Source organism: Porites lutea, chromosome 6 (assembly GCF_958299795.1).
Source record: "Porites lutea chromosome 6, jaPorLute2.1, whole genome shotgun sequence".
NCBI classification, from domain to species: Eukaryota; Metazoa; Cnidaria; class Anthozoa; order Scleractinia; family Poritidae; genus Porites; species Porites lutea.
In genome coordinates, this window is record NC_133206.1 from 29,200,736 (window position 1) to 29,227,619 (window position 26,884).

A 26,884-nucleotide genomic window follows, 5' to 3' on the forward strand; every position below is an offset into this window, starting at 1 on the left:
AAAAACAAAAACAAATCCAGATCCAGACGGGAAGAGAGCCTGTATAGCAAAAAGAAAAATATAGGCAAAGTTTCCCTGTTTAAGTCACAGTCCAGGTGAGGAAAGAAATACCGGTAAGGTCAGAGAAGATGACAAAATTTTAATTTTTTCCGGTACTGCCCTTGTGCAGCCCCCGAGCCTACCCCGGAACCACAACTCCCCCCTCCCCCCTCCCTGCCGCCTAGCCTGCGTGGCAGGCGTTCGAAAGGGAAGGGGAAGGGACCTCTCGGGCTGGATGTATTTACAAACGACATGGCGAATTTGGCACTCAGTGTTACGGTTAAATGGAAATTTGTCATCGCTTTGGTTGTTGTTCTAGGGATGGCTGTCTTGTTTTTGTATTCCTCCTTTTGGAAGAATTCGACATCTTCGGCTGAAATTCCCGAGAATGCCGAAAGCATTCACACAAAAGACGAAAACGTGCAGCAGAAATATCTGGATTGGAACGGCGTCGACAAAGGGATATTTTATCGGAAGATTGTTCCCGAAAACTCTAAATTTCCGGTTTTGTTCTTGCATGGGGCAAGGTTTACGTCTAAAGATTGGCAGGAAATTGGAACATTGAAGGCACTGAGCTCTCAGGGGTACACAGTAGTCGCGGTGGATTTGCCAAAACATGGCGATTCTGAAAAAGTTAAAGAACCTTCTGACGATAATGGGAGAATTGAGTTTTTAGGACAGTTAATAAAGAGGCTAGAGTTAGAAAGGCCAGTACTTGTTGCTCCATCTATGAGTGGGTCGTATGCATTGCCTTTTGTAATGAACGAAAAAGACAAAGAAGAAGTACGTGGCTTTGTTCCAATTGCCCCCGCTGCAGTTGCAAAATACACTGATGAAGATCTAAAGGGACTTAAACTTCCCACTTTGATAGTATACGGGGAGAAAGACATTACCTTTACGCAGTATGTGGATAAAATGAAAGAGATCCCAGGTAGTGAAGTTTTCATGATGAAAGATGCTAGTCACCCTTGTTACCTTGACAACCCTGCAGAATTTCATAAAAGAGTGGTGGAGTTCCTTGACAAGTTACTGGAAAAATGAATGTTACCTTGACTAAGCTGCATAACAGGCACTTTATGAGCCAAGAAAGGCGAACGTGGCATTTCGCGGGAGGCGCGAGTCATTAAGCACCTGTTATACAGGCTATATCTTGACTACTTAGCCTGTGCAGAGAATGAAATTAGTCCTTTTGTGAGTGAGGTTTTGGGGACATAGCCTCATTCAATACACAACTCTATATAAAACAGTTACACAGGCCATTGACGACTTTGAAGTCCAAGGGCAGACGTCAAAACTTGCCGCGATGTCCTCAGCATAGTTACTTATTTGCTAGTACTTCAACTTCATGTACAATAATGGTAAGGGCTCCTTTTCAGGAAACCAGTGTAGTATTTCGCAATGAGGGGAGTTATTGGTTTCATGAAACAATGTATAAATATGCCCCTAACCGTAATAATAAACACTAAATGTTATCAGCCTCAGGCTTTGGCCTCAGTTGGTAACACTTACCTTAACCTAGATTATTTGCCTGGGTACACTAAAGGGATAGAGGTGAGCCGCTGTGGCCTTGATCCAATTTAAGACAAGAATTGCTCATTTTACTACCCGTTAAAGGACGAGGGAACTTATTTTATGACACTGATTCATTCCATACAGAATTAAGTCATCTTTCATGTGAATTTTTGGAAAGAAATTGTTTAACCACACATGTAGAATACCTGCTCATCACTAGCCTTCACACTCTTGAAAAGGCTTCTTTTCCAAGAAGGTGCCATGATCTAGATGCTAAATAGTGAAATTGTTGGCCTGCAATAACAGCTGTAGTCTCTCCTTTCTCCTTGCTGCTATGGACCTTTCATAGGAGAGATAGTGATTCAGCCCCCAAAAATTCCACACTGAAGATGTGAATCAATGTTTACATCATTAATCTGGTAGTCATGGGGTTCCAGATATAAAATAATTTAATTGAGTTTGTTTCTCCGGGTGTATTATTGTAAAGCTTTGAGTTCTTCTGCCATAGAGCAGAAGCAAAACCTAAAACTTCTGGTAAAGAAGAAAGGGGAGAGAGCATCAGCCAGGGGCACCCAACTCATAGAGGTGGTAATTATTGGGTTTGATCATCATAATAAATTAACTGATTGCGTTTGGAAGGCTAAGGCCCAGTTCAAACGTAGATTCTTTCATGTACCAAACTAATCCCTTCGATCTGATTTGCATTGACCCATGAATTTAGTTTGAGTGGCCCATGTGGGAATTTCGACTATGGAGCGACTTCGTTTCATACGTCAAACTTTGCAAGTGCCAAATCTAATGCATAAATTACTTTGATAATGGTAAATTATTATTATTATTATTATTATTATTATTATTATTTCAACTGGTAAGCATTGTAGATCATTGTACCTCCTGAAAATGAATTAGGTCTGACTAATGAGGTTCAACTGTTGAATCAACCATCAAACGTATATCATTAATTTTGTGTCACCATTAAAGGTATCAAGTTCTGTACATGAAAAGTTTGAATTTTGAACTGGGTCTTATATCCAGCAGATAGCAAGCATGCTATCGTACATGTATTTAATTTCCATTTCTAGAGTGTTAAATTAAAGTGGTGTCTGAATGGTCTCAAATATGGCCAATATCTGCAGATAAGTTTTTTGGCAAAAATGCACTTTTGAATGAGAAGTGTTAGCAAAAAAAAATTTATACATGTCATACCAAGCACACAGCAACGCTCTTATCGTTCTCTAACTAACTGTAAGCAAAATTTTGAAGAAGTTAAGGTGGCCATGAGCAAATCTTTGTTTAAATTTTTTGCTTCATTAACAAAAGTTATCATTATTGGATCAAGGTCTCTGAATGTTAAAAGAGTATAGCAATATTGGTAATCTCTAAAAGTTTGAGCCTGAGAAATCCAACTTGAATTTTTACAAATGCGTGGCTCATTAATGGTTTTGCCACCCAGCAATCTTGAAGTTTTTGATGGCTGCTATTTGCTTAGATACTGCTTGCATTGCCCTTAAAATTGCACAAGTTTGCTCCAGCTAGTTGACCAGCTCTTTCAACAGTTGTTGGTACTTAGGCTGTTTAGATCTTCATCTTTCACTTTGGAACAAATTTCAAATCGGCATAAACACATTCTTTTTGCTTTCCCCCACCTAACCTCTTCGCCTTTTCGTGGTAGTACATAAGGCCTCTCCTTTTGCTGTACTTAGTATGAAAAAGATAATCCATATTTTTATTGCATAATTATTTTTAGTAATAAATTAAGTTTATTGTAAACAAAAGTAAAAAGCAATAATTATTATTACAAACTATTCAACTCTTTAAAAATAAGTCATCATAGAATTGTGAGTAGCAGGCCTGTAAAGTTTGTAAAAACAAACAACGTTTCTAATTGCTAAAAAAGCTAGTTCTATAAGCGAATAATAGCATAATATTATTTTAAGGTTACCAGTCAGTATCAGTATTGTGTATTATCACTGTATTTGAACTGTAAAATTAACCAGTTTGTGTGCTAGGAAATGTCCTACTATTCACCATTCAAAAGGTTTTGATTGCAAAATTTGACTTTGGATCTGAAAAATTACCGGACTTTTCAAGAAACGGGCACCATGTGTCTGCCGATAAACTAGGAGTCGGGGAAAAAAACTGACAAAAATCAAGGACATCACGAGCACTACATATCCGTTTTAAGGAAGCGTCTGACTTATAAAGGTGACTGTTTAGAGAGCTGACTGTATGGTGTTTAATGACAAACAGTCCCTAACAAAAAATAACAATGCTACATGTACATACATGTTCTACTAAGTCTTATAGTTGCAACATCATTCAACAGAATTTAATGCTGAATGATGTTTAACCAAGTTACATGATTGTACTCACTTTAGAATCACATTAGATGATCTAAAATGATATTTCTCCATAAGGATACCACTTTATGTTAAAACTGACTTTGCACCCATTTGGCAGACAAATTTACATTTAACTGCCAGTATTAATTTTATTCTTATTTAAAGGTAATTTGTCAGAAAGGAAGTTGTAGCTATGGATATCCAAATAGGTGAATAAATTGCTTTCCTGTGGTGCGATTCAATTACTTTGCAGGATGAAGTGGTTCTGATTGTCCAGATTCTCCCTTAACCACCAATGAATTTGAAAAAAAAATTTAGTGCCTTTAAGCCACACAGTAAATTTTTCAGTTTTCTCACTGCCATCAAGTTTGGAGTAAAAATATCAATTACTTGTGGTTTTGCTCTTGTTTAATTGTGAAAAGAGTTCATCAGCGTCTTCCGCAGTCTTCACTCGAATTAAATATGTTGCTGGTTTGCTGTTGTCACCCTCGCTGGGTTTGGAATACAAGGGAGGGTTTGGAACACACATCAAGATCACGTTGTTCTTTCCTGAACGTGTGATAGGTGTGCTTTCAGCCAGATAAATATTTAAAAGAATCTTCCCCAGTGTTGTGTCATTTCGTACCAGCACTTGTGTCTTTCCCTCCAGTTTCTTCAGGTTAAGCATGCCAATTCCCAATTCAGACCATGATGAATCACGCTTGAAAAACATCTTGCACTTTATGGAATGAAATGCCCCTTCCTCAGCAACTACAACACTAAAGCAGAATAAAACAAATTCAGTAGCTGTGAGCAAGAAGAAAGAGTAGACATGGGTGAGGAGAAGAGTGGGGGACTCTTTGTCAGAGAAGAAGATAGACGGGAAAGGAGATGAAACTTGGGCAAAAGAGGAGTGAAAATGACACTTGTGAACAAGTGGGAGGAGGGGAACTGTGGGAAAAAATAATCAAGTCACATGTAAGTGTGGGTGAAGCTGTCCACCAAGGACAAGGAAAAAACATGTGGGATGGAGAGAAAGGATAGAAGGAATGGGAACCAGGAAAGAAGGAGAAGGGGACAGCTGTAAGAAGACAAGGGTAGGAGCTTGGAGAAGAAAGGGTTAAGATCCAAGAGCAAAACCAAATAAACTAGTCCAAAGCGAAAGAAGTGCTCACATTGGAACAAAGAGTGATGTGTGTGGGAAATAATAAACTTGGGGGTGGTGGAGGGGGGGAATGAAACACAAGGGTGGGGACTGGAAGACACAAAGCAAGGTTTAATTTTAGGGGGCCCCTTTTCAAAAAAAGGGGGGTCCAAGAAAGGGGGTCCAAAAGGTATTTGAAATTATTGGTACAGACTGTTCCATGAGAAAATTGTGAAATGAAATTATCATTTACAGACTGAAACATGTAGAAAAAAACCGACTGTTTTGCAGTCTAGAAACACGAGGTTAAAGTTACATACTGAACATGAGGTTAAAATGACTAAATGCTTTAACGTAAACGAAATTAAGCTTCTTTGCTACATATACATGTATTCTGTACTTTCATCCAACATTAGGACAAAGTCTCTATGATTCATGATTCACATCGTGGCTTTTCTACTCTCCTGTTCTTTTTCACCAGTTTTGTATTGCTGAATTTTCACAAGGTTTTTCAGACGGCTTTAAGTAGTATTTATCCTTGGGTCAATTTTTTTGTGCCCCATTTGATGTGGCAACGTAAAATTTTATGTGGCATCTTTAACCAAATTGCGGAAATGCCAGAAGGTCGTGTTCTAGAATAAACCCTGCCAAGGTAATATATGGCAGTGGGAACTGGGAGAAATAGGGGTTGGAAATTAATACATGGACAGCTGTAGGAGAGAAGAGCTGAGAATGATTGGAATGAACCTAGGAGAGATACATGTAATATTATTATATGATAGAAATGGTGTACACGGAGCAGAAGGAGATGAGGTGGTCAGTGGAGAATGAGATTATTAATTGTGGATCATATGGAAGAGCCGGTGTTGGGATTTGAAGGAAATACATTGTGTAGAGATTTGGCAGAGAAATCTGGTAAAAGAAAGTACATGTGCATGTACGTAAGAGCTTCACGTAACTTTAAACTTTTCTGCCACAAATTTTCACTACCATACATGTGCAGTGTATGTTCTTCAAGAAATTTACCTTCGTGGTTTGGGAACTTCATCTTCATTAGTCTCTTCTCCTGAAGTTCCAGCCACAGCTTCCTGTCCAGTACTTTGTGTTTCTATGATCAAAACATTTTTGTTAATACTTAAATTAGCATAACTTTCGAGGGATTTAATTAGCTTTTAATGTCAAAACCCAAAGATAATCATAGACTTGCCACGACATTTAGTCAAGAAAAGATTTGAAGGAACACATGGAAAAAATCCTAAGTAATTTTCTGAGAAATTGCCACATTCTCCTGTTCCAAATTACCTTTTTTTTGCTTGTAAAGCATAGGGGGAATTGAATCTGACAAAAGTCTTGCTCCATACACTCTTTCAATTTATCATCACTATTTTATATGTACAATAAAAATATGATATGTCAACAAGCGTGGAAAGCTTCTATTTGTTAAAACTGTTAAAAGTCCTTACTAAAGAGCAGTTATTTTAAAAAACCCTATAATTACAAAAAGCAGAGAATAATAAGATACAGCCTGCATTAGTTACAGAGTAGCTCTCTTATAATAAATTGCCTCCGTCTAATGGACACCAACTATATGACAATTACTCCAAAATACTATGAATTAGCAAAAAGGAACAAAATCCTTCACTTTATTCAGTTTTTGGCTTGATTAGCAAGGGTTTGGATAATTATTGTGTCTTGTTCAATGTCTAGTTCAAAGTAAGGATAGGCTAACAATAACAACAATCTCTAGACAGCTTAAATGTATCAAAAACATTGATAAACTCTCTTGATATTTTGACCAAAAGCATGATTACCAGTTTTGTTGAGCTTCTTACAGTTAGGAGAATGAACATTTCTCTCTTTTAAATGCCCCCTATCTATCAAACACCCCCTCTTGGACCCCTAAAGTAAAATAAAAACCCTGGGAGTCTATAAGATCATTTTTGGTAGAACCAAAAAACTTTTTAGCTAATCAATAATAAATTGGATGAAAGCCCTGCTGCTGTTTAAATTCATTTACATGTAGTCTTCAAAACAAGTTTGTCATGCTCACCTGAATTGTTTGCATCTGATTTGTTTTCCTCTGATGTGTGTGGTGGCTGAGATGGAGCAGTGAAGAGCGAGGGTGTTGTTGTTACAGGTTGTGTTAATGAGCTTGTTACTGCAGGTGATGGATTGGACATTGTAACTACCTCTTTTGCTGCAAGGGTGTCTGTCTGCTTCCCAGTTCCAGAAAATTTCTGGTCAATGTTCTTCATGTGTTCCTTATAGTCATTAAATATTGGTGTTAAGTCCACATACGGGTTCAATTTTATATGTTTCTGGATCCATGAAGAAACACTTTCATTTAAAGCCTTGATGTTGTCATTATAAGAACTGCTAAATTCTTTAACTGCTTGTGAGTTTTCTGTAGAGATAGCTTTGAATCCATTTTGATTGTTACTATTGCCAAAGGAAAGGCTAGGTGTGGTATTAGTAGATGTAGATGTTGCACTGCTGAACATATTTGATGAGCTTGAAGACAGACTTGATATTCCAGTTAAAGGCTTGAAGGTGAGAGAGCTGGAGCCAAGACCTTTGGTGTTGCTGTTCAAGCCAGCAAATCCTGAGAAGCCTTGAAAAATGCCACCACCCTAGTGGTGAAGAAAAAAAACACAACAAAAACTCACTTACACAGATCACTCCGATTAACATGTTGAACTTTACGAGTGCTCCGAGCTCATAAATAAATATTGTTGACAAATACAAATGTATACATTTAGGAATGTAACACCTTTGGTGTTTTCTTTTCAACGGACTCAATGTGTGGTTCTAAAAAACTGAAAGTCCTTTTCTAATATATTATTTTTGTACGTTTTTGTTGTGTTCTAAGAGACAGCCCCACAGCTGTGCTTAATTCTCTCTATTGAGGGAGTTTTGTTTCATTCTCCAGGGTTCATACAAAAAATTGCAACCTGTTTTCAAGTATTTTTAAAGTACCACATCAAATTTTCAAGGACCAACTACCAGGAATGTAATTTTCACAGATGGTACATAAATGCACATTTCCCAGTCTGAGATAAGAGAATTTTAAGCCCTCAAATGTTCGCCCCATCTCCTTCTTGACATTTTTCTGTCTTTCGTTAATATAAACAAGCATTAAAAGAACACTTTCCAGACATCATTTGCCGAAGAAGCCGACGAAACATGGAACTTGTGATTTTAATAAAAATACTGTCATGTAGTACTCAAGTTGGACACACAACCACTGGAAAATTTGCATTTGACTGACTTTTGAATTGGATTACTTTGCTTTCCAATTTCTATGAATAAACTGCTTTTACAGAGTTTAAAGTTGCTGGCAAAGAATACCTAAGTCTAAGAAAAGCAATTTACTTTTGACCCCACTACATTCAAAGCTCAAGAAAATTCAAAGACATTTCAAGGACACACAAGGAAAAAAAGAACTTTTCAAAGAAAAATGGAATTCAAGGACTTTTCAAAACTGTGCAAACGGTATGATTGTGGGTAAACAGATATTTCCTTATATGTTTATCAATTAGCTGTGTAAATCTGATTATTCCTGATGATCAATTTTGAAATCTTGGCCGATTTCCAATACTAGAGCCTATACCTTTCTATTTAAAGGTAATGCTTCTGATTGGTTGTGCCGTGAGGGAATTTGTTTCAACCAATCAAAAGCACTACGTCAGCAGTTTGAAGTTTTGCACAGTCGTTTCTCAGCAGCTTGCAAAGAAAGTCGTGTTCGATAGCCCGGGGCTAGTGGATTTTGCTACAAAGCTAGTGATTTTTGTTCTTAACTTGCCTGATGGGCAAGTGCCGTTTTTGGGGGGGAAATTCAAATAACAGAAGGATTGTAACCAATCCTGCAAACCAAAAAGGAGCTTGGGTGTAGTTGAAATGACTTGTGGGCTAGTGCATTCTAGCTACAGCTTGCCCGAATGGCAGGCTATAAAACTGACTTTCTTCGCACCCTGCTCAGAAATAATCATTTCGCAGGAAAACACCAATTGGCATCACTAATTCTCAACCCTTCATTACAGTACAGGGCCCAGTTGTTCAAAAGGTAGGTAACACTATCCACCGGATAAATCATTATCCAGTGGATAACGCAATGGTTTCCCTAACATTTATCTGCTAAATAGCAATTTAACCGATAGATAGCACTATCCAGCATTTGAACAACCGGTGCCTGACGGATAGCGCTTTCCAACTTTTGAACAATTGGGGCCAGGACTGAAAAAAAGTGAGGGATTACTCTGAACTATGTAGAGATGTACTGTGATCACATTTTCCTAGCCCATCCTAACATACCTGTTTATCTGGGTTTACCGGTACTCTTCTTTTAGCCTTGATAATCCTTCAATATGAAAATAACAGAGAGCTCTCATGTGGTATCGAATACATTAGTAAAGGGCAAGTAGACTAACTGTTATAGTCAACTGCATCCTCAAGTTCACCCTAAGTTGCCTTTGAAGTGATTTATAAAAAAAAAATGACCTACAAAATTCTATTGTTCACTCACTTTCTTTTGCTTAAATCTTCACTGGATGCGACCCTGAAATGTCCGGCCTGCGGAGATATTATCATCAGAAATTAGCTAATTAAGAACAAAATCTGCGCGCCGGCCATGCTTTCGACCACACCAGAAACATTCAGATTTGCGACTGTCTCGCGAAAAAGGGAGAGTACTAATTTCAAATGGAGGAAAAATAAATACAGCAATTTTTAAGCTTAAAAAGTTTAGCCACCTCTTCTTCTTCGTCTTCCTGATCCCAGTTTTCTTGCGTTAGCTCTCTCTCTGCAACTCTCTTCGCCATTTTGACCTGCAACTGACCACCTCGCTTTAGACATGCGCCACCGGTTGTAGGGGCATAGAATATTCCGTAGGAAATTTAGCATACCCGTTATCTTTTTAAACAAAAACAAAGCAGTTCAGCGTTTTAAAAATAGCCCTCCGCGCAAGTAAGGGATTATTTTACAAGCTTTCAAATTTTCTTGCTTATGCAAGAAAACTAAACAGTTATTCACCTGATTCACCTGATCTAGATAAACAAGAAGAAATTTTCCGGTGGGCATCTCAATGATACCCTCAGGGTATTCAAGTTCGTGGCGGCTGCGAGCCCCTTCATCCGGGCATTTGCAAGAGCTGCTCTCTCGTTGGCTGAGCGTATTTGGCCATTTCATTGCATTTCTCTTGAGAGAGCGTATACATGGTACCCCTCAGAAGTTTAACCTTTTAGAAAGAACGAAAATCCCCGGAAAGAAGCAGCGTTTATCGGTCATGGAGTTGGAAAAATTGCGAGCGCAGTTGAAAAGCCAACTTCAACAACATCAGGTAGGGAATTTTCTCCTTCGCACTGCTCTGACAAACTATCTCCACAACTGTTATTTGCATGCTGATGAGCCAAGGTTTTTGCGATATTCTAACTACTGAATGTTCATTTATATCGCGCTGTTGTCGTTCTTAACTTTGTTGAACAATTATATTGGTACTCTAAACCACAACATGTAAGCTTGTAAATTCTAGGACGGCTTTTTCGTCGCCATAAATAACTCTAGGAATTCTTCGAACTCAAGCGAACCGGCTACATATTTAATCAATTCAACTTGAGCGGCAGACAGCCTCCTCTATTCGACTTTACTTGAACTTGTTTCGAATTGCTTTATTTTCTACGAACAGCTTTATTTCGTTCAAGACTTAATTTTCTCGTCATTTTGTACTCATTTTTTGTAGGTTCTTATTCAACAGATCAAAACAGACCCACAGGTAAACATATTTCGCTTCTTTTATAATCAGAATGTTTCAGTGTGTTGGGTTTCAATTGTTTTGCCTTGGCGTAGTTTTTATGAAATATTTTTCTAACCCAAATATCTCTCTTCTACAGAATCCAGACCTTCAGAAAAAGTTGCAGAGTCTACAGGCACATATAACCAGCTTAAGCGAGCAGCAGGTAGCACTTTGCGTTCCAACATATATTTTTGGGAACAAAATATTAGTGGGTACATGAAAAATCACATGCAAATATAGGGAAAGAGTTTTGGTCTCCCCATGCAAAGAGGGTGGTAAAAAATTAAAATTCAGGGTATTCATTTCTTTGAACAACCAATCAGAAAACGCCAAAATCCCGTGAGACTTGTTACAGGTGTGACATGGCGGAAAGAAAGAGCTTCTTTGCCGCGAAATCTCGCCAAGTTTTAGCGTATATTTTCCGGTAAAAAGAAAAATCTTACTTCGAGTGATAATTTCGAAAGTTTGAACTTAAGTCAAGGTTGAAGATATTTGTTTTCGTTTTCTTTTTTTCGCCGAGGTCGCTTTTGTCGGCGGAAGTGATATCATAGTTTTTTTGGTTTTCGTTTTTTTATCGTCAAATTATTTCCGTGTCAAGGATTTAAATTATGTTTGGGTTTAAAGAAGTTTTTTAAAGTGGAGACCAGTGATTTTCAGTGATGCGTGTAAAGTGGGTTTTTTTAGCTTACTCTCAAAGAATTCTGGTTGTGTTACTTTTTCTTTGGATCATTTGCATATTTTCACAGCAAACATGCCAGAATTTAATAGTGTTATTAGTTCTTCCTTTTCAGGAGTGAAAAAAAAAGAATAAATAATTTTTTAAAAAAATTCTCTCCTCCTGCTAAATTAGAGCATCACACTTGTGTGCAGCAAAATTAAAAAATACCAAATCAAATGATCATCACATTGGGTATAAAAGCCCATTGCTTTTTCCCAATCGAATTTTTTATTATTATTATTATTTTTTTGTTGGTAATTGCAACAGCTATTTTATGCTGCAAAGGAATCCACCCATTAATATTATTATTTTTTGTAAGTTAGTACTGATGAAAGAAATTGAAGGCCTCTTGGAAAATTCATCTTGAAGTTGCGTGCATGTGAATCTGGATGTATTTGAAACCGCATATAATAATAATATTGTATGAACCTTTCATCCACACAAAACTAGTGAATCTAGGTCTTTGTTACTTGGAGTTGCACAGATCTAAAATACATTATAGATTTAATATAAAAAGGTTTGCCGCACGGAGTATAATGGATCATCGATTGGTTGGGTAAATCCTATCATTTCTAGTGATTGATTTTAAATTATTAGCTGATTCCTAACACTAGGCTTGAGTGCAGTTTATTGACACACTGTAGACTTATTTTTTATTGACATGTGGTATAAAGAAAGCTATGCCTTTTTGGTCTCTATTTGTCAGTTACCAGCCCTATAAGTTATTCGTTAATTTATTATTATATTTATATGGTACATGTGCATTTGCATGCAACTACTGTTAACATGAATATTGATCTTGAAGAAATGGGTATTATCATGGTGAAATGTCTTGTAATGTTTAATTTCAGAGTCATGTTGTAAAGCAGCTGAGGCAAGAACTAATCAATAAAACTGAACTCAGAACTGAGGTATGCTACTGGGCATGGCAAAGGTTACAATATAAAATTATTTAATTTTGCCATTAATCCTGGGGGTGAGGTGGGGGAGCTTATTTCAGAGTGTGGGGCAGATTAAGCTTAGCAAAGATAAAATAAAAAGTGGAAATGCTCATTGACATGCACACGAAATTGGAGGTCATGCAGCAGAAGATCACAAATAAATCTGAACTTCGAGCATATGAATAAACCATACCAGATCAGTCCATATAAAGACAGTGTTATCGTCATGATTAAATTCTGTTATTTAAGAGTAAGGGGGAAGGGGAAGGGGGCTTGAAAGATAGGGAGGCTTAATAACTTTCGTCCCCTGAAAATGGTGATGTATTGTAGTGGGGGTGGCCTAATTTGTGAGGGAGGACTTAATAGAGGGCTTAATATAGTATATTCTTGTTATAATGTTGAAGGCTTGTTTGTGCAGTGTTTATAATGCTTCAGATGCTTTTCATTCACACACATGTAGGCTTTTACTTGCAACAATGCCCAGCTTATACCTTTGAGGAAACTCTTGAATTTTATTTTGTAAAATACTTAACAATTATTCTTTGAAATCAAGGTGAATAGTGGCAAAATATTTACCGAGCCATGAAGTGGCGAGGTAAATATTCCTAAAGCCACTATTCACCGAGATTGAAAAGAATAATTGTTTTAGTATATACACACGAAGTGATCTCAACAAAATCAGAGAGGAAACCATTAAAAAGTACAATTTGATTGACAGATCAGGTCAGCTAGGCACGCGACAGTTTAAAAATAGATCTTTGTAGAATTTTCAAACATGGCAATTCACAAGCTTATCACTTCGCAAACAATAATAACTTCAATAGAACCGCTAAAAGTTTGAATTGTTTCCTTACCTGAGAAGAAAAGAAGAGCTTTGGTGTTTTCTGTTGACTCGCCAAGTTTATAGCCAAAAAGGTTTGTTGTGTCGTTCTTCGCATGAAGTGCTGACAAAAATGGCGATTCGGCTCCTCGAGGTAAGACGTCGTGCTTATGTAGTATTCTTTCTCGTGTTTACTTGAAACGTAGAATTTCTGCAAACATTTGCTTTCAAATTTGTTTGTCATAAATAAACTTCCTTGTTGGGCCATATTTTTTTGTTCCGGGAAATGCTGAGATCAAAAAACGGTCTCTTCTAGGCGAATAAACGGGAGTTGTAAACAATCCATCGACCACAAAACTCCACAACAGTAAGTGAAAAAACGCCGTTTTGAATCCTTCGAAGTCTTTTCTTGCCTGAAAAAAGGTCAACCCTAGGATTTTGTCGACTTTTAGAAGATCTTTCTCTAACAAAATGGGAAAAAAGCGAGCTCACACATTATCCACTCGCTAGGAGGTGAATATTGTTGAATAGTCCGAGATAGCGAACCAATCAGATTGCTTAAATCACCAAGGTCACCGAGTGTGTATATACTAATAAAAAATAGACATTATCTATAACAGTATGAAATTACTGCTCAAGGGGTTTTATTTGAATAGCTTCACCAAAGGATTTTTGTCCATTTGTGTAGAAATAAAAATGTTGTTTCTATGAATTAAGTCTTAATTAAATAGAAAGGTCTAGGATTATTCTGCACCGTAATGTATTAGTAAATTTGATTCTACTGATATTTCAGCCTCATAGTTTGTTGTTTTGTGATTGTCTGTGGCTGAGTACTGTAAAATTCTCCTGACAAACGTCTATGGTGTTGGAACAAAGTGAGAATTTGGCATACATTAATTAGATGAAAACATAAGTTAAGGGCATTATGCCATCCACCAACCCTACGGGTTAAAGTTTTTGCTTGGTTGCCATTTAGCAACCAACTCTTTTGGTTTAGGGAGACTTTTTTACAAATCAAGGTGCCAGCTACAAAATTTTAGGCACCATGGCAAACGAAATGGTCGCAACTTGGAGGGTTATCCACCCCTTTATGTTTTTTTTTAATGCTAGTACTTGCGAAGTAATATATTTTGTCTGCTTCATTTTAAACATTCCAATAAATAATTTACTGTCATTCTGCTTTATTTTATTTCAGGAAAATACTATTAAGTCACCACTTGGTGACAACAACTCAAGTAACATCACATCCCTTGAGGGCAAAGAATCCACATTTTCAGTGAATAAGCCTCTCATCAAGTTAGAACCTTCAACAAAAATGGAACTTCCAATAAAAACTGAACCCATGGATGTTAAACCAGTTAAACTGGTCCAACCGCAGAAGCCACTTCCAATCCAACTTCCACGAATTAAACCCAAGCCTCCTCCAGTTGTGATTGTATCCTCGCAGGTATAATTAATTTACTGTTACAGAACATTAAAATAGGCAACAAAAACCTGCAAATTGTTTTGCACATTGCTGCAAGCGATTTGAATACATGTAGCTTTAATATTGTTGCACTTACTACCACCCAAGAATCAAACCTGTCTGGCACAAAAATCAGGTTGTTACAGGTTGCCAGGGTCAACAAGCCTATGGCTACCTTTCTAAACCTCCTGAAATAAAGTATGTATGTACAGCTGTGTATTGTATTTTGCTGTGGAAAGTAGAGAGTAGTTCTACTTTTTTGCAACAAAATCTCGGTGTACAGGTTGTGTGTATTACTGACCCAAGGCAAGCTTGTTTTGCAGCAAGTTATGCAATTTGCGACAAATGGTTGGTAAAATGCACAACATAGCTTTTTGACTCATTTCTCAGCAATGACTTTTTTGCAAAACAAGTTGCATGTTTCCTTGCCTGCTTTACTGTATCTTTAAAGAAAATCTTCATTATGTCAAGGTAAGTAATATGCATAGAAAAGAAAATAAACAATAAATTGTACCTTGTATATTGTTGTTGTCACATGGGTGAATCTGCATGTGTGCCAACTCAGCCATATCTGGAGATTTGGGTAAAGAGGGAAATTTGTTCGAAAGGTGGATAGCGCTATCCACTGGTTAAATTGCCAATCCACTGGATAGCGCAATTGGTTTTCATAATATCCAGCTTTTGAATAACCAGGGCCAGAATTACAGTGGCTTTTGTGCTCTATCCTGTACTCTACTAGGCTGGAATTTAGCCCCTGCCTTTCCTAAAATTCAAAGAAATTGAAGTGCTTGTTGTAATGTACAGTATTGAGAAGCTGATGTTCAAGTTCTAGCTCTTTGTCAGTAACAAAAATTTTGTTATTTTATTTATTGTTCAGCATGGAAATATTGAGTTCTCTGGTCAAAGTGTGTCACCAGTGCATATGGGTTCAGCAGTGTTCACTACTGTAAAGTCAGTTCAGTCGCAGGTTGGAAACCCAATCAGAGTACCTACTCACTACCAGCCGAATAATAAAGCCAGACCTGGTGCTATTAGGTATAGCGGAAGACCTTTTACTTCACATCATCTTCAACCAATTCTTCCTCGTCCTGCCATAGAAAACAAATTTACTCCACCACAGAATTTCAACAAACAACCTGAAAAGCCGCTTGAACCTAAGGTAAGGAGATATACAATAAAATATCATTTATTGAGTTTGTACATTGAAAACCTTATTAAAACCTTCTAAGCCCCAAGAATGGTCAACAACAACTTTCTCCTAACAATTTGAACATATTGAAGAGAGAAGGTTTTGAGAATCATGAGAATGATCACCAACAATTAATAGTTTTCATCCTTTTGCAAACTCTCCTATCTAATTCTTTAAGGAAATATATGGAGATGACCTGGGAGAATTTGAGAATTTGAATTTTGAATTTTTAAGGGTTAAGTCCCAACGGGCGTGAGGGAGGGGGGTGGGGGTATACTTCCATATAATTATGGGCTATAAGGTTATGAACTGCTCAACAGTATTTGCTTTTTGCCTCTGACTCTAAAGCTCACAGGGTATACACTATAGCAATCAACCTTTATTGGTGTGATTACATGTACAAATCCAGATGCATTGTGTGTAGAAGTCGAAAATATTGCCCCTGTCTGGATTAGATATACATGTATGATGCCTTGCTTGGTCGCGCGGCAGCAATTAAATAAATGAATACATTTGAAATCCTTTGTTATCAGAAAATAATAATTGATTATTGTCCACTATAGTGATAGGATCATGAATGTACAGCTGTAGTTCAAGAGTTGTAAAAACTACAAGGTAGTTCTTATAATACAGTTGCTGTAGTCATTATTCTTTTTCCTTGTGTTCCTTTTGTTTAGAAAATGGAATTCATGGCCGCTTTAGGACTTATAACGCCACAGACACTTATTGGTAAGCAAGCATTTTTATTGTTCTTGTCATACCGGTAATTAATTTACAGGGCTCAAACTAATTTTTGGAAGGTGGTGGAACATGTCTGACCGGCCAAAGAAGTTTTTGCTTTGTCAAAAAAAAGTTCACTAATAACAGCCTATAAGCCCAGTAATTTATCATTTACTTATTCTAGTCATCAACAGTCTGCTTAAAAAGTGCCTTAACAGACAATTAAAACAATTTGGCCAAGATACACAATTTTGTTTCACTAAATAACAACAGAGGTTAGAGGATGATGATAAGTAATTAAAAATAATGGAATTTTTGACATCAGATTGGAATACATGTGTCCATTGTCTTATAAATCCCATTTTATTTTTTTGTTTATTTTTGCCTCCTACAGTGTACATGTTCATGTTACACGTAGCTATCTTTACAATGTACATTATCTTATTTTATTGTAGCTTAAGGAATGAAAGGGGGTCAGTCCTGAACGAGGCTTCAGTTCTCCCTTATTGACACCCTTACATGTATTTGCATCTATTTCTTCTTGCAATTGAAGTTGTTATAAATAAAGAAATCTGCTACATATAATACTTTGTCTTGGTAACATGTAAATGTCATTGAGTCTGAAGTGCCTACTACACAAATTTGCTATTACAATGTGCAAGAAGGGCTTTCTGATCATTGGTTATTGCGATATTAAATAACCACAAAGAATATCGGCATAAATTATTAAGTAAGTTTGAAGCCCATTATTGGCTAGTGTAAGGGTCATTAAGATTCCTTATTGGAGGTGAGGCACGAAAACTATTTAATACCAGTAGTCAGCTCAACATAAAACAGTGAGATTCAAGAGTTGAATTTTGACAAGAATTGGGAAGTTTCCGTCCTATGAGATCTTAGCACATAGTAAGAAGGTCATTCAATAGATAAATATTGTAAACAAGCTTTTTTGTTGTTTTAAGATGCTAAGTTACATGTTGGATTTTATATTAATTTTATTCATTAGCAGAAATTTCATATGTCAAAGATGTGAAAGTGTTTGATATATATTTGCTTCACTATGAGTCATTATTGTCTGAATTTCAAAAATGTCTCCTAACCTTCATTAAACCGTAAATCATCTTCCTCTGATCTTTGAATCAAGTTAACAGATGCTTTTATGAATGTAGGAATCAATTATTGTTAGTACTGTGTTACTGCTGTACAATTGTCCACTTTCACTTTGCTTTGTTGTTGACACAAGCAACTGAGTTCATTTTGTACTATTTTGTGCTCTGTAATAATCGTGTGCTCCAAGAGGGCTTGCATTTTCTTAATAATAGTTTTGTAAACTCTTTGTTTAATGTTAATTTGGGTTAATGATGGTGAAGATGATGGAACAATGTTTGGTTTATTGTGGAAATTATATTTTATATTTAATATTAAGCTCTTCTGTGTACCCTAGACTTTTCTGGGTTCTGGGTAATAAAACAATAACAGGGAAGGTTTTTGAATTGATGAATGTTTTTATTTAACAGGGTTGCTTTCTTGGTTTTTCTTCACTTTGCTTTAACATGATCGAGATTTCAGTAACTTGTGGGATCTTGTTTATTTGTTAAATGGAACGAATGTGAAAATTTTGTGGAAGCAATATCATGATTATCTTAATACATTGTAGGTGTTATGTCTGTGTAAAACCCATACAAAACCGTACAGTCTAGGTAGATTCAAACTGTTGACTTCAAAGTTATCTTTAATCTGTAGTATTCAATTTCGTATTGAGATTCAATTCAAGTGAATTACGCACAGTGACTTATAATCATTAGGGGATCCTTGTTGTTTATAGAAGTTACATGTGCATGTATTTGACTTTCTCAACAGAACTTCAACTGAAGAGGCAAGAAAGAAAAAGAAGAAGTAATTGTATTTCTCCACAAAATGCACTGGAAATTGACCCAGAGGTATATATATTATTGATCAACACTCATGCATTCTGATATTATTTAATTTACATGTGCTGGTTATAATTTACAGATCAAAATATCTGCACTGAGGGCTCGTAGGATAATAAGCTGCATCTCTCAATTCAAATCTATTCTAATCCTTATTGTCTAATATTATTATATTATTAGTTTGTCTAATAATATTACTAAGGCAATTCTGATATTATTAGTTACTTTTAGTTTTTAAGTGGTTTTTACTCCCTGAGCGAGTACAGTGTAAAAATAATAGACGTGAGTCTTCATCTCAAGTGCTTGATTCATTCAATAGTTATTTTTTCATTCTGTAATGATATTTAGTGTAAACTAAGTGGACCGTAAATATTATTATTGATTGTATTATCCCTACTGTGTGCATTTTACTGTAAACTGGGTTAACCAAAAATATTTGCCATACTGGGCTGTTGGTTACAGTAGAGGGAACTTAGTTAATGAGGTTACACTGAAATCCTGTTGAAAGTGAATTCAGTAGAGGGTGGGCCAGTGTGCTTATGAAATGTTGACCTCAGTCTCTCTTTTTCCTTGGTCTGTCGAGCAAATGCATGAGACATGCAATTGACCACGTGCATCATGACTGAAGGTGGGAAACGGGAGAGGCACGTAACGCGTATTTCTTTGCTCTGGCTATGCGGGCAGTCCCTTTTTTTTCTTCTAGGTCTGCGGACCGCGTTTTTCGCATCTCACGGCTTAACCACTTGCTGCTCGTGCACTCCCCTGACTCACTAAATCTGAAGAAAAAGAGAGACTGCTTGCAGTCTAACCTCAGTGGAGTCCAAGTGCAAAACAAGTTACAATGTACTTTTCACACCTGAAGCTACTGTCAGATGTCACCACTGAAAGTGCCAGACATTCCCGTAGGGTCTTCCATGGGCATCCCCACAAAATTAAGTCTTCTTATAATAATATTTTATAATTTTGCCAAAAAAGTTGGGGTTGGACAGGGCCACTTTCTCCCACCTCCTTTTATGGTCATGCACCCCATACTATTTCTAACTTCTACTTTCACTACCTCTTCCTCTACCACTAACTTTACAGTAGCTGATTTGATCTGGGTTTAAAGCTGAGCTTTTGTTTCTTGGTAGAACCACAACAAACTCTGGGTATTTTTCTCCTCCAAAAGTCTAAGTTTTCTCTTCATAACATTTTTATTGTTTCTTGAGGGGTTTTGTAAGGGCAGTGTCTGCCCCAAATAATGTATGAGTTAAATAATTATTTATTTTAATAAGACTTTTTTTTTCTTGCTTTGAAGCCTAAGAGAATAAAGAAAATAACAATGTTACCAGTAAAGAGAGGCCGAGGACGCCCACCTAAGTTCAGTAGTAGCAGTGCTCCCAACTCCCCCAATCCATCGTCTCCTGTTCCTAATGGATACACAGAAAATGGCAAACATAAGAAATTCAAGTATAAACGATTCATCACTGGAGATTCTCCTGCTGATGAGGTACGTATGTTTAGAATACATCATCATCATCGTCATCATCATCATCATCATCATCATCATCATCATCATCATCATCATCATCATCATCATTTACCCTTTTCAGTCTGGATGCTTTATTCAAACAATGATCTCATTCCACACATTCCGGTCTGACATTGCATTTGCAAGATCCTCCTGTCAATTTAGGAAACCCTTGAGATCATTTATATGGGATTGTCATTAAATTCTTTGTATGAACAGGGCCACTACCCCACTACCCTAGCACATGTAAATTGCTGTACCAGCGAACACACGAGTGATTAACAAAATTTTTTATTGTAGACTGAATTCAACTCCGCTCAGTCCTAAATTGTGATTTATTTTTATTGTTAAATGCTAGATAAACAATAGAGGATTTTCTCTCTTCTCTATTCCAACTCTCTGTTTGGAGTTTCCTAAATCCACGCAAATCTCCTGGTTTCACATACGTCTCTACATTTCTCAAATGAAACAATTGAAGACGGAATTCTTGTTGTTACCCACATGGTTGCTATGGATACCTAACACTTTGCTGGAACTTACAGGGCTCCAAGTCACCTCCCCTAACGTCATGTATTGATTAGAGACCTTGTTATTTGACGACGAAGACGACTGCGAGGGCGAGATTTAAAATATACACCCCAGAAACCCGGCTTAGCATGGTTATTTTTATTAAAGGAGATTGTTATTTATAAAGCCCTCTTCCAATCGCAAAATTGTAAATTTTCTAACAGTTGATGACTTGTTTCCGCTATTACGACATTCTCACTAAAACTCGTAGTAGAATGAAGACGGTTACCACGTTTTCCTGCCAAAATGAGGCTGGTTCACGGCCACGTATTACTTAGTGTGCGTTCGATTGATGGTATTCTGGAATACGAATCCGCAAAAGTTTTGTACGAATCTTTTCTACTATGATTTTTGAACCACTTAAACGCTACATTCATTGTAATATTTTATTTCAAGCAGATTTCTAGATAGTCCCCATTAATTGCAAATCTCCAATAATATACCTTGTTCACCCCACCCAAACATTTTGCCTAACCTTTGTTTTTAATTTCTCTTGGGTATTAAAGTCGTACCCAGAGAAATGGAAGACAATGCAGTGAAGTTACAATTGACTTGTTACTGTTTCACAGGATGATAATCATGATGAAGTATGTGAGATATGCAGGGAAAGTGGAGAGCTGCTCCTCTGTGACACTTGTAATTTGGTTTATCACATGAGCTGTCTGGACCCGCCGCTCACGGCCGTGCCTCCTGGCATGTGGCTTTGTCCTAAATGCAAGGTAAGCACTATTGCACCATACTAGCCTGTTCCAGTTTCAAGAGAGAAGTGCATTAGTGCAGTAAAACCCCGTGCAAACGGAGGCAACATTGTTGCATGTTACATGTTGCCTCCGTTTGCCCACCCTGTTGTATGTTGTTGCGTTTTGTTTGGAGTTGTTGCGCAGGGTTTGAAACCGGTCAAACTTTGTGTCAACAACTCCCAACATTTCTTTTGTTCCGTGATCGCCGAAGCGTAGCGCGACTATGTTGGATCCGTTTGCACAGCCACGCACCCGCGTTAAACTTGTTCTTGGAGGCAGCAAGTCTTAAGGGTTGTATCCTTCCCACGGTGCACTGCAGGTCCCAATATTGTTGGGAGTTGTTGCATCCGTTTGCCAACCACTGCCAACACGGACGCAACAGCTCCCAACAGCAATGTTGTGAGTTGTTGCGTCCGTTTGCGCGTAGCTTAAAAAGTGACGCTAAAAACGTGTAGGCGCTGGGAGGGGGGGCGGGGGGACGGTGCAAATATGAATGATTCTAGTAAATAAAAATTTTGACAGCTTGAGGGCCGAATCCAGACGTGACGGAAGTGGGCGGAAGAGGGTTGTTTAAGAAATACTAACAGGCTCTCTCTCCTATTTTTAGGAGAAAGTAAAAGACGATGAACCAATGCCGTGGCCTGGAACTTTAGCCGTGGTACATTCATACTTGGCTCACAAGACAGGTGACTACAACACAGAATCACTGATTTCTTGACTTCTAAAACGAATCTGTGATATACTTGTTATCACGTCGCTTCCCAAATCTGTTAGGCTGCGTAGCAAGCGCCGGTGTGTGTTTGGGGTGAAGGGAGAAACCGCGAGGACGCGCGCGAGGGGAGAAAAGGAGAATTTGGCCTCCTCTCTCCTTCACGCGTAATATTCGCACGGCCTGTAAACAATAATAACCGGTGCTTGTTATGTAGGCTATAAATCTATAGACTAAGCCTGAAATCGCAAAACTCTGTTCCTTCTATACCGTAAATCCTCTATTAAGCCTCCCGGGGGCTTATTTATTTTAAACCCTTTTGAGGGAGGGAGGGGGGGGGGGGGGGCTTAATTTAGAGGAGACGTTGGTATCAGTTCTCCATAAAGTTCTCCATAAAGAACTCCATAAAAAATCCGGGGGGGTGGGGGCTTTCTAACTTTCTTTCCTTGAAAAGGAGGCGCTCATTAGAGAGGGGGGGGGGGGGCTAAATAGAAGATTTATGTTTTATGGTATGGTATATATGTAGAGATCTAGGGACGACATGATAGCATAATACCTTAACACTACTAGTAATAACCAAAGGTTACGGAGTGCGCGCGAGAATAATCGAAGGTCCAAACGCTTTTGCTCCATCTGACAGATAGTCAAAACACGCGTGATCAAATTACGAGTTATAGAAGGTCCAAACGCGTGTGATCAGTTGGTATCCTGGGCACCAGTGGTCTTTTTGCTCGCGTGCGGCTATTGAATGCAGGGGAGATGCTTCGGGGTCGGCCACAGGCCGATACGTCTTAAGCCGAAGGGTGAAGCTATACCGAAGCCGGAAACCGCCTATGAAAAGTCTCCGGTACACAGGGTACAAATTTATAGTGGCATGGCGAAATACTCGAGCGGCAAAGCCTATTTCCCTCTCGTAAACGGTCTTTGCCATTTTTAACGGTCGATATCACCATTAGTAACCAACCCTTTCTGTCAAGTCATGATAGATGTAATATATTCCCTGGATTAAGTTGCGAAAAGGCAAAAAATACGTTTTCGAATAGTGTTAAAAAGAACGACGTTGGAGCCGAATTGGAAGTTGGAAGCCGTTGGAAGTTGAATTTTCGTTAAAATTTACGAAAAGGGCTAGGGTCACCTGTTATTGATGCACAGTTAAAAAAGACAGTTTGTTTGTGTATTAACTTAAATTTTTCGGAATTTTGGCGGGTCTGTGTGGTAGTGTAGTGGTAACAGAGAGAGATTACGATACTAAGGGATCGGGTTCGAGGCCTAGTTTGACCCTAGGTTGCGATTTTCTGTCTTTTTCATAGAAACACTCTCAATAACAGGTGAAAACTTTTCTAAGTGTCGTAAAAATGGCAGCGACCGTTTACGAAAGGGACAACTGCAGCGGCGAAGATGCGAGAGGCAAGGGCGAATTAAGAGTCTCTTTTTTCGCGCCTTTCGTGTCTCCGCGCCGCAAGTCACATGGGTGGCTAATTCCATCCCTCGCGCGATTAAAGCGAGGGATTTAGAAACGCCGCTTAGTCTGGGAATATTTACATACATATAATGTTATGTTATTTTATTTTATTTATTTACTTTTTTTTTGGCATTTTTTAGCAAAAGAAGAGGAAAAAAACAAACTTCTCAAAAGAAGTGAAGAATTAAAAGCCGAAAGAGTGGAGTTAGAAGCCAAAGCGAAAGAACTCAGTAATGCAATAATGGTAAGTAAACATTTTTGTCCATTGCTATACGTTAATCTAAAATCTGACATCAAAACAGGGTATACTTTTACCCTTCAAGCGCACGAAAACGTCTGCTGCGTGCCTTACAAAAAGAGTTCAAATAGCGTCTGTGTCGCGTAAGAAGTAATTTGTTTCAACTAAAAGTCGATTGCTCTTACAGTAACTGGTAAACAATCGTCCCCGCTCCATAACAGACCTCACCCATTTACACTAAAAGAAGGGGGAGGTGGCTGTGTTTGTATGAGAGGTGTTGAGGGCTTTGGTCAGTAGAAGGGGGAGTAAATAAAGGGGGGTGGTGCTTGTTTGCGGCATCGGCAGCAGTGAAAGAGGATAACCATTGAGTGGGGGAAAGTGGCAGTGATAGGCCATCCCTATGGGAGCAAGGGATAGTGCACTGGTGAGAGCGTTCGCCTCCCACCAGTGTGGCCCGGGTTCAAATCCCGGCGTCCACGCCATATGTGGGTTGAGTTTGTTGTTGGTTCTCTCCTTTGCTCCGAGAGGTTTTTCTCCGGGTAGTCCGGTTTTCCTCTCTCTTCAAAAGCCAACATTTTCAAATTCAAATTCTACCAGGAATCAGGTATACGAAGAAGCACTTTGTGGATGTGCTACCTCCAAATTATTACTTATTATATATTTATTTATTCATTCATTTAGTATAATCGATCATTGATCGAAAACCGTTAATAAACGCAACGACAATCGATTATGGAAAACTTTCAATCGATTATGGCGGAAAAAAATTAAAAAATATATTTTGTTGACATATGAAAATATTTAAAACTTGTGTGTTGTCTTTTAAGTGGACTCGTAATGCAGCCATAGTCCACTAATGATCCTTTCTATTACATCTGGTATGTTGTCGTATTCTTAAACACAGCACAACGGCCTCGCTTTATTCTCGTTGTGGATGTTTAAGAGTTTTCCTTTTCGTTCACATTTCGTTCAATCAATCAATCAATAATTTATTTACCCACGTTATCGTCTAAGAGCACAAGTGCTCACTCAAAATACGAACGTTATGCCTTTTATGGGAAGACTTACCTTGTTAATGTTACAAATTATTCTAAAACCTCAATAGTTAGCTGTCTAATGGCTGAACAGCCAGTAAAAGAAATGCGGCGCGGGTAAATCGACTCCGAGCAAACGGCTCGAAGTAAAACGCAACTTCGATCCCAGGGCCCTCTCTCAGCATTGCCTCGTTTACATGTACCCAGGCGGCTGATACAAGCTAGCAAAAGTTAAATCCTCTTAGAGAGATTTCGCTGTCATAATCGATTATGGATCGGTTTGGTCAATCCAGTTATTTTTGATAATCGATTATGAAATCTCTGCCAATTCCCAACATTTGAAGGTGGATATCTTAATAATTTTCTTCCTTTAAGAATTGAGAACGGGGTCCCCTAGAGGATTTTATGGTGGGCGCTCAGGTTGACATTGGATACATTATTATTTACAGAAATAATAATATTCCATTAGTTTTCTTTTGTCGTTTTTTTTTTTTTACTTCAGGAACAGATGCAAGCCAAGAGCGAGCTTTCTGCCAGCAACAAATCCGCACAGAATTCTGTTGATAGATTAATCAAATTTATTGAGCTGGTACAGAGTTTATGACAGCCAATGATATTATATCTCCCTTTATAGGGTCCACAGAATATTTATTGAGATTGCTAATTTTGTGTATCCAAAATCTGCTGTCAAATGGACTATTTTTTTGAGTGCACAGGGAAATTTGTTTGGTGCATTTTGTAAGCGTTGTAGATAACTAACGGTGAAACCAGACTAAGGTGTTTTTGTTATAGAAAATTACAGAAAAATTGCCAATGGCAGAAGGGATAAAGTGAAAAGAATAAAAAAATCAGTTAACTTTGCATCCAAACGTGTATCTAAAGGCTATACCAAGCAGTGTGGGTAATTATCACGACCACTGCGGCCCAACTCAAAAGCGCGGCCTTTCGTTGAATGTTTCTGCTACGTTGTAGAAGGCGTCCTCAATCATGTACATGTAGTAGTTTTGTAGCGGTTGTGCTGCTGGTGTTTTGTAGCGGTGGTTTTTAGAAGTGTTTTTCTATTGCGCCCAACCGTCTATTTTTCTTTGCATTAATTCATCCAGTCTAACAAGTGCCGGGACTAAGGGCTGAACTCGGTCAGCATTGATACCACTTAGCAACGGCTCGCTTGATGGCAAACCATCCAAGCTTACATTTTAATTGTGATCGGGCGAAGCCTTCCTAGGTTAATTCAAACGTCCGTTGAGTAGTCTAGTCCAGTCATGTCGATTAATTTTCAACAGAATAATTAAACTAGGAATGCTCCGCTCGATCGCACTTAAAGCTTTGTGATCAGAATGAACGGTTGGATGGTTTGCCTTCCAGTGAGCCTTTGCTAAGTGGCATCTAAGCACGTGACCACGTTCCGCAAAGGGCCTATTTGAGGACCAAGTTGCCAGTTATCGGCTACTGATCTGTCATAATCAATGGGCTAGCTGGAAATCCCTGGATACCTTAAGAATTACATACCGAGGGGCAAACATTTTGCCTGAGTGTGTATTCAGAGCTCGTAGCGTATACCCCGTAACTCGTATCTTTAACGTTACGTTTAGTCACACCTGACTGAACGAGCAATTCCGAGCGACGTTGCAGAAATGCAAATTGAAGGTCTTCGAAGATATTCGGCCGCTTTCGAATATGTTCGGGTTGTATTCCGAAAAGCTATCCTTGTACTGGATGCCCCGAAAAAAGCCTTTGATAAAATCGAGAAACTGTGAGGATCGTCTAGGAGATGGAAAGTAACTAAATACGCACTGTGGGTGGGATTTGATGAGGTTATAGATCTCAGCTCAGTGCCTCATTTCACATAGTGCAATAAATACGGTAATTACTTGGGTTTTTCTAGGAATTGTTATTCTTCGTAACACAACGGAAAAGTGTAACATGTTTGGGCTGATTTATCAGATTTCATGTAATTATTTTGGTGAATTTTGCAGGGATAGCAATGCATTAAAACCTTGAAAACGTTGGCCCACAATTTCAAGTTTTAATCCATGTTC

At 38.1% G+C, this 26,884-nt stretch overlaps 2 protein-coding genes and 1 pseudogene across 6 annotated transcripts; 2 read left to right on the forward strand and 1 right to left on the reverse strand.

The window, feature by feature from the left end:
- Nucleotides 1-285: 285 nt before the first annotated feature.
- On the forward strand, nucleotides 286-4,135 carry LOC140940358 (putative protein-lysine deacylase ABHD14B pseudogene; annotated as a pseudogene).
- Nucleotides 3,293-9,874, reverse strand: LOC140940357 (nuclear pore complex protein Nup50-like). Its single transcript, XM_073389309.1, has 6 exons — nucleotides 9,765-9,874; nucleotides 9,539-9,585; nucleotides 9,328-9,373; nucleotides 7,067-7,646; nucleotides 6,043-6,124; nucleotides 3,293-4,651 (listed from the first exon to the last, which is right to left on the reverse strand). Exons 1-6 carry the CDS (start codon nucleotides 9,831-9,833, stop codon nucleotides 4,276-4,278), a joined length of 1,200 nt encoding a protein of 399 aa, XP_073245410.1. The 5' UTR covers nucleotides 9,834-9,874; the 3' UTR covers nucleotides 3,293-4,275.
- Nucleotides 9,875-10,190: 316 nt separating this feature from the next.
- On the forward strand, nucleotides 10,191-25,708 carry LOC140941379 (PHD finger protein 21A-like). Of its 5 annotated transcripts, XM_073390370.1 has the most exons (13): nucleotides 10,191-10,351; nucleotides 10,751-10,783; nucleotides 10,902-10,967; nucleotides 12,374-12,433; nucleotides 14,479-14,730; nucleotides 15,626-15,907; nucleotides 16,615-16,666; nucleotides 18,515-18,594; nucleotides 19,883-20,074; nucleotides 21,232-21,381; nucleotides 22,010-22,088; nucleotides 23,714-23,817; nucleotides 25,348-25,708. In XM_073390370.1, the coding sequence occupies exons 1-13, from the start codon at nucleotides 10,298-10,300 to the stop codon at nucleotides 25,447-25,449; spliced, it is 1,506 nt and encodes a 501-aa protein (XP_073246471.1). In that variant the 5' UTR covers nucleotides 10,191-10,297; the 3' UTR covers nucleotides 25,450-25,708. The 5 variants fall into 5 exon arrangements, with proteins under 5 accessions (XP_073246471.1, XP_073246472.1, XP_073246474.1 ...); XM_073390371.1 differs by lacking the exon at nucleotides 12,374-12,433; XM_073390373.1 differs by lacking the exons at nucleotides 10,902-10,967; nucleotides 12,374-12,433.
- Nucleotides 25,709-26,884: the final 1,176 nt, after the last annotated feature.

Excerpts from the sequence above, each read along its gene's own strand:
- LOC140940357 (XM_073389309.1), bottom strand. The coding sequence starts at position 9,833 with ATGGCGAAGAGAGTTGCAGAGAGAGAGCTAACGCAAGAAAACTGGGAT. Across the intron at positions 9,586-9,764 it reads AGGAAGACGAAGAAGAAGAG|GCCGGACATTTCAGGGTCGC; the intron begins GTGGCTAAACTT and ends ATATCTCCGCAG. Across the intron at positions 4,652-6,042 it reads GAAGTTCCCAAACCACGAAG|TGTTGTAGTTGCTGAGGAAG; the intron begins GTAAATTTCTTG and ends ATTCTGCTTTAG.
- LOC140941379 (XM_073390370.1), top strand. The coding sequence starts at position 10,298 with ATGGAGTTGGAAAAATTGCGAGCGCAGTTGAAAAGCCAACTTCAACAA. Across the intron at positions 10,352-10,750 it reads GCCAACTTCAACAACATCAG|GTTCTTATTCAACAGATCAA; the intron begins GTAGGGAATTTT and ends CATTTTTTGTAG. Across the intron at positions 21,382-22,009 it reads GGCTTTGTCCTAAATGCAAG|GAGAAAGTAAAAGACGATGA; the intron begins GTAAGCACTATT and ends TCCTATTTTTAG.